We start from the raw sequence: 5,964 nt of genomic DNA, 5'->3' as shown, positions 1-5,964 counted from the left end.
CACATTCCTGGGGCTGGAGAGAGATGGCTCAGCTGTTAAGAACACTGGTTGTTCTTGCAGAAGACCTAGTTCGAATCCCAGCACCCACATGGCAGCTAACAACACTCTGTAACTCCAGTCCCAGGGGATCCAACAGCTTCTTCTGACCTCTGTGGGCATTGCATGACATGGGTGCACTTGCGTACATGCAGGCAATACACGTATACACGTTAAAAATTTTTTTTAAGTTAAAAAAAAAAAAGCACATTTCTTCCCTTCTCTCCCTCTCCTTTTCTCCCACTTACTCTTTCTTGGTACTGGGGATCAAACCCAGGAGTTGCACATACTAGGCACATTCCCAGCCCTATGCACACTTATTGCTGAGTGCTACTCTCTTTTCCAACTTCTCTCAAACAGAAACTTTATTGTTTTTAGAATTTTAAATTATACAATATTTTGTTTACTTAAAACAGTGGCATTAACCAGGTGTGGTGGCACATGCCTTTAAATCTAGCACTCGGGAGGCAGAGGCAGGTGGAGCTCTGTGAGGTTCAAGACCAGTCTGGTCTACATAAATTCAAGGCCAGCCTGGTCTACATAGTGAGTTCCAGGCCAGCTGGGGCTACAGGGAGACCCAGTCTCAAAAAGACCAAAAAAAAAATTGAAGTAAATTTGTATACAATGAAAAATAAATCTCCCTTTTATCCCTTATCTCCGGACTCCATTAGCAATCACCCTTTTTTTCCACAGTGTCATTTATATTTGATCCATACATATGTAGGTGTAATAAAACCCAGGTTTTAAATATATGAAAATCTTCTAATTTCTAAACAATTATTTTGTCTTAAAACCAACTTCCTTTTAAGACAGTTATGACATAAACACATGGAGGGAAACACATAGGAAGTAATTTTGTTTATGTAGCTTTCATTTATTCATTTGGAAACTGGCATGCCTAAATACAATCACAACCCATCAGTTCACAGGCATTTAGGTTATTACTTATTTACATATAAGCATGTTTTTCTATGTTCTAAGACGTTTTCATTCATGTAGAACTATGCACTATATTTGCTACATAATATGACTTTTTCTGCAGTGCTCAAATGTCACACTGTCTTACCTGAAGTTTTCTAGCACTTTGTTGTTGACATCTGTCTCTCTCAATTATCTGTTGGTAGAGTCTAGCTCTCAGCACACGCAAAGCGATTTCTTTGTTTTTTAACTGTGATCGTTCTTGTTGGCACTCTACTACCAGCCCTGAAAAACAATAGGAATCAAAGGTAAACTGTACTTTTCAAGGGTCAAATAATGTAAAAATGAGGAATCAGACACTAGCCTAGGACTCCATCCTTCTACACACGGGCTAGTTAATATGTGAAGAGAAAAGAAAGCTGAAAGCAAAGGACTTGCTTACCTGTGGGGATGTGGACAAGCCTCACAGCACTGTCTGTTGTATTAACATGCTGCCCTCCTGCTCCTTTGGCTCGAAATGTGTCTATTCTTAAGTCTCTGGGGTCCACTTTTACATCTACCTAGAACAAAAAGTAAATTTCCCATCCCATGAATACCTTCTGTGATTTTTCAAATAAACGGAGTCACTTGTATTAGCCATTAGTCAAAAGAAGTAACACCAAAGAAAGAAACCATACAATACCTATTTCACTGAAGTGCTGTTTTATTTTTGGAGGTGGTGGGGATTGAACCCAGGGCATTTTGCATGCTAGGCAAGCACTCTACCTCTGAGCTTCATCCTCAGTGGAGGGATGCAGTTTTTAAACACTGACTTAGAATGTCATGAGATCACCAAATTACATATTTGAGGAACTTCACATTGATTATCACATAGTTATATTACATAGAACATAAAAATTATATAACACATTATGGGGTCTCATTATTCCTAGACTATTTATTTACAAATTCACCTGCTAACTTTGTCTCCCATAACAGTTTTACAGTCATTTGCAGACAAACACCAAGTAGTGAAAAACTTGAGCTGCTTTACATTCTCAAATTCGCAGCCATGGTCAGATAAAGTGACTTCCTATTTTATTTCAGTTCTCACACCAATGACCAGCGGACACATATGGGGAGGCAGGGGTGGTGATGGGGAGGCAGTGTAGAATAAGAAACTGACTTGGGGTTAGTTGGTCAGGATTTGAAGTCCTGTTAGTAGAGCAGCCTCAGGCCAGTCTTGATAGTTCTGGACCTTGTTTTCTCTTTTGTAAAACAAAATAGAATCTAGCAGGATGGGTTGGGTTTAGGATTTAAGATTATAATTTAATGCAGGGCATGATGGCACATGCCTTTAGTCCCAGCACTTGGGAGACAGAGGCAGATGAATCTCTGTGAGATGGAGGCCAGCTAGGTCTACATAGCAAGTTCCAGACCAGCTGGGGCTACAGAGAGACTCTGTCTCAAAAAGACCAAAAAAAAAAAGAAAAGAAAAGAAAACAAACCAAAAAAGGTGGGCCCATGTTTATGTTTTAATTTCTTGAACATTATTTGTTGAGTTAAAAGTTAAAATAAGATTATAGGCTGGTGAGATGGCTCAGCATATAAAGGCACGTGCTGCCGAGCCTGAGCTCAAGTCCCAGGACCTCAATTCCTGGGACCCACATGGTAGAAAGAGAGAACTTCCACATGCATGTCATGATATGCACATGCTGCCCACACACATCACACACACACACACACACACACACACACACACACACACACCCATGCATGCACACACAAACACAAGTTTTAAAAAAATTTAAAAAAATATTATTTTCATATTTTTATGTGTATGCATGTGTTGCCCGCATGTAGGTAAGTGCACCCACATCGTGCAATGCCCAAGGAGGACAGAAGAGGGTGTCAGATCCCCTGGAACTGGAGTAACTCAAGTTTTAAAAATTTTACAAAAACTTTCTACTAGATTATCTAGATAGATTTTAAATACAATGATAGGTGTCCTTACAAGACACTGTCTCCTAGAGAAGAAACCATGTGAATTCAAAGTAGAAGCTAGAATTACACAACTTCAAGCCAAAGAACACCTGGAGAGAGCTGAAGCTGGAAGAACAACAGACGACTCTCCCCAGCAGAGATTATGGCCCTACTGATACCTAATTTTGGACCATTTGTCTCTATGTCCAACAACAAATTATTACTTTCATTGCTATTGCTTTTTTTTATATTTATGTATTTGTGTGTATGTATGTGGAGGTCAGAGGACAACTTATAGGAGTCAGTTCTCTCCTTCCACCATGTGGATCTGGGGATAGAACTCAGGGATAGGACATCAGGCTTGGTAGCAAGTGCCTTTATCTAGAGAGCCATCTCATTAGCCCCCTGACTTCTAATTTAAACAAGCAAACAAAAAATATCTTGGGAATAACAAGGGCAACTTTCCCTGGAGAAGAGTTAAAGAGTTCTCAATAGAAGCCAGGTATGGTAGCACATGCCTTTAATCCTTGTACTCGGGAAGCAGAGGTAGGTGAGTCATTGAGAGTTTGATTTACCAGGCCAGCCTGGTCTACATAGGCCAGTCAGGGCTACAGACCCTTTCTCAAACACCCCTACCCCCAAAAGATTTCACAATAGAGAATATAAAATCCAATTGGGAACCATGAAAAAACATCTTTGTAGAAGGTAGGGTTTCTCAGCTTAATGTCCATTTACATGGAGTCAGTTTCCGCGTTCTGCTGAGGTTACCTCATCTGGCTGTGGAAGGACAATAACTGACATTGTTCCTGTGTGAATGCGCTGCATCCTTGACGATAGGCCCACCTCAGGAATACGCTGAACTCGATGAATCCCACCTTCATATTTCAAATGCTTATAGACATTGTCTCCAGAAATTCGGGCAGCTGCATGATGCAGGCCACCTAAGTAAAAAGTTCAGAGATGCAATGAAGTTCACTTTGAAAGGGATTAGTATCCTAACTATCCTTAATCTAATGCCTGCATGTGAGTAGAGAACCTGAGATGAGAGCTTAAAATAGGTCTAAACATATGTTCCAAATATAATTAATATATAAAACAAAACACACAAAATTATATCTAGGGAACTGAATAACAGTGAATTTTATATTTTACATTTAAAAATATTATTTTTATTTTATGCATATGAATGTATTGCCTGCATGTAGGTAGGTGCACCCGAGGAGGGTCAGAACAGGGTGTTGGATCCCCTGGAACTGGAGTTATAGATGGGTGTTAGCCGCCATGTGGGTGCTGGGATTTGAACCCGGTTCTTCTACAAGAACAGCCAGTGCTCTTAACCACTGAGTCATCTCTCCAGCCCCTGTATTTTATCTTTTGTATTATTATTATTATTATTATTATTATTATTATTATTTTGTTTTCTTTTTTGAGACAAGATCTCCCTAAGCCATAGCTGGCCTGGCACTTGCTTTGTAGACCAAGCTGGTTTCAATTTCACAGATCTTCCTGCTTCTGTTGGGATAAAGGCATGCACCACCATGCCTGGCTGTTTTTTTTTGTTGTTGTTGTTGTTTTGTTTTGTTTTTAACTTTTCTATAATGAACAAATTTTACTTTTGTAATAAAGAAAAAAAAATGAGGGGAAAAAAGGAATACTGGGAATTTTCTGCACTGAACTACCTGTAAATTTTAAAACAAGTATGTACTATATATTAGAAAATATTCAATAACACAATTTTATAATACCAAATAACTTTTTGTCTTTCCAGGTTTTCAGGAATTTATTGAAAGTTAGCTCTTACCAGTGATGTGGAAAGATTATCACTAAAAATAAATCTTAGTGCCTAGACTTAGCTTCTTATCTAAATGCTTTTAAAAATATTCATTTTTACCAGGCGTGGTGGCACACACCTTTAATCCCAGCACTCGGGAGGCAGAGGAAGGCAGATCTCTGTGAGTTCAAGGCCAGCCTGGTCTATACAGTGAGTTCCAGGACAGCTGGGGCTAGAGGGAGACCCTGTCTCAAAAAGACAAAAAAAAATTCATTTTTAGGTGTATGAATGTTTTGTGTGCATGTATGCACAATGTGTGCAATGCTCATGGAAGTCAGAAAAGGACATCAGATCCCCTGGAATTGAAGTTATTGATGATTGTTAGCCACCATGTGGACCCTAGGAACTGAACCTGGGTCCTCTGCAAGAGCAGCCAGTGCTCTTAACTGCTGAGCCATCTCTCCAGCCCCCAATTTTGTTTTTTAATTTTATGATACAAGAATATACAAAGCAGTCATCTTGATGACTTAATGGGTAAAGACATTGCTGCCAAGCCTGACAACCTGAGTTCATCTCTGGGACCCACATGGTGGAAGGAGAGGACTGACTCCTGAAAGTTGTACACGTGTGTGCTGCGGTACACCCCCTCTGGACACCCCATAATAAATTAAATGTTAAAAAAAAAAAAAGACTAGAGGCTGGAGAGATGGCTGAGCAGTTTGGTTAAGAGCACTGACTGCTCTTGCAGAGGACCTGGTTTCGATTCCCAGCACTCACATGGCAGCTATGAACCATCCTTAACTCCAGTTCCAGGGGAATCCGAAGCCCTCTTCTAACCTCTGGGGTGGCGTTAAGACTCTTAACTGCGGAGTCTTCTCTCCAGCCCCTCAAATATATATATATTTTTTAACTTTTTCTAAAATAAATCACATTTTTTTATTCTTATTCTTTTATGAAGTTAGTTAAAAATTAATGAACAAGAAATTAAAGAGACCGCACTGCAATTAAGTTAGAATATTCTAACTGGAAAACAATTACTGTGAAACTATTTACATTCTCATAGAATTATAAATATTTCTCAAGGAATACTTTACACCACAACTTTTTTTTTTTTCATACAGAATTCATTCCAAAGCAATTGACATTGAGACGTTTTCACATGCATTTCTAATCTCTATATGCATGACTATCACTGGTCACAGTCGCCCACCTTCTGAGCTCCTCGGCATCTGAGCATGAATACAAACTCGTCAGATAGACAGCCTTCCTCTCCCACT

General features: G+C 39.4%; 1 protein-coding gene across 2 annotated transcripts in view; it reads right to left on the bottom strand.

The window, feature by feature from the left end:
• The window catches only part of Mtrf1 (mitochondrial translation release factor 1), a 40,707-nt gene that overhangs the window by 10,020 nt on the left and 24,723 nt on the right, over positions 1–5,964 (bottom strand). For both annotated transcript variants that reach the window (XM_008854693.3, XM_017794759.2), the window contains 3 exons: positions 3,685–3,857; positions 1,397–1,514; positions 1,103–1,239 (listed from right to left, as the gene is read on the bottom strand). In XM_008854693.3, coding sequence (XP_008852915.1) covers positions 1,103–1,239; positions 1,397–1,514; positions 3,685–3,857 — 428 coding nt within the window. The remainder of the gene's footprint in view (positions 1–1,102; positions 1,240–1,396; positions 1,515–3,684; positions 3,858–5,964) is intronic.

The sequence above is a fragment of the Nannospalax galili genome, unplaced genomic scaffold, assembly GCF_000622305.1.
Source record: "Nannospalax galili isolate Female #2095 unplaced genomic scaffold, S.galili_v1.0 scaffold386, whole genome shotgun sequence".
Lineage (NCBI taxonomy): Eukaryota > Metazoa > Chordata > Mammalia > Rodentia > Spalacidae > Nannospalax > Nannospalax galili.
Note: the sequence above shows the minus strand (reverse complement) of the source record. Positions and strands in the feature narration are given on the sequence as shown.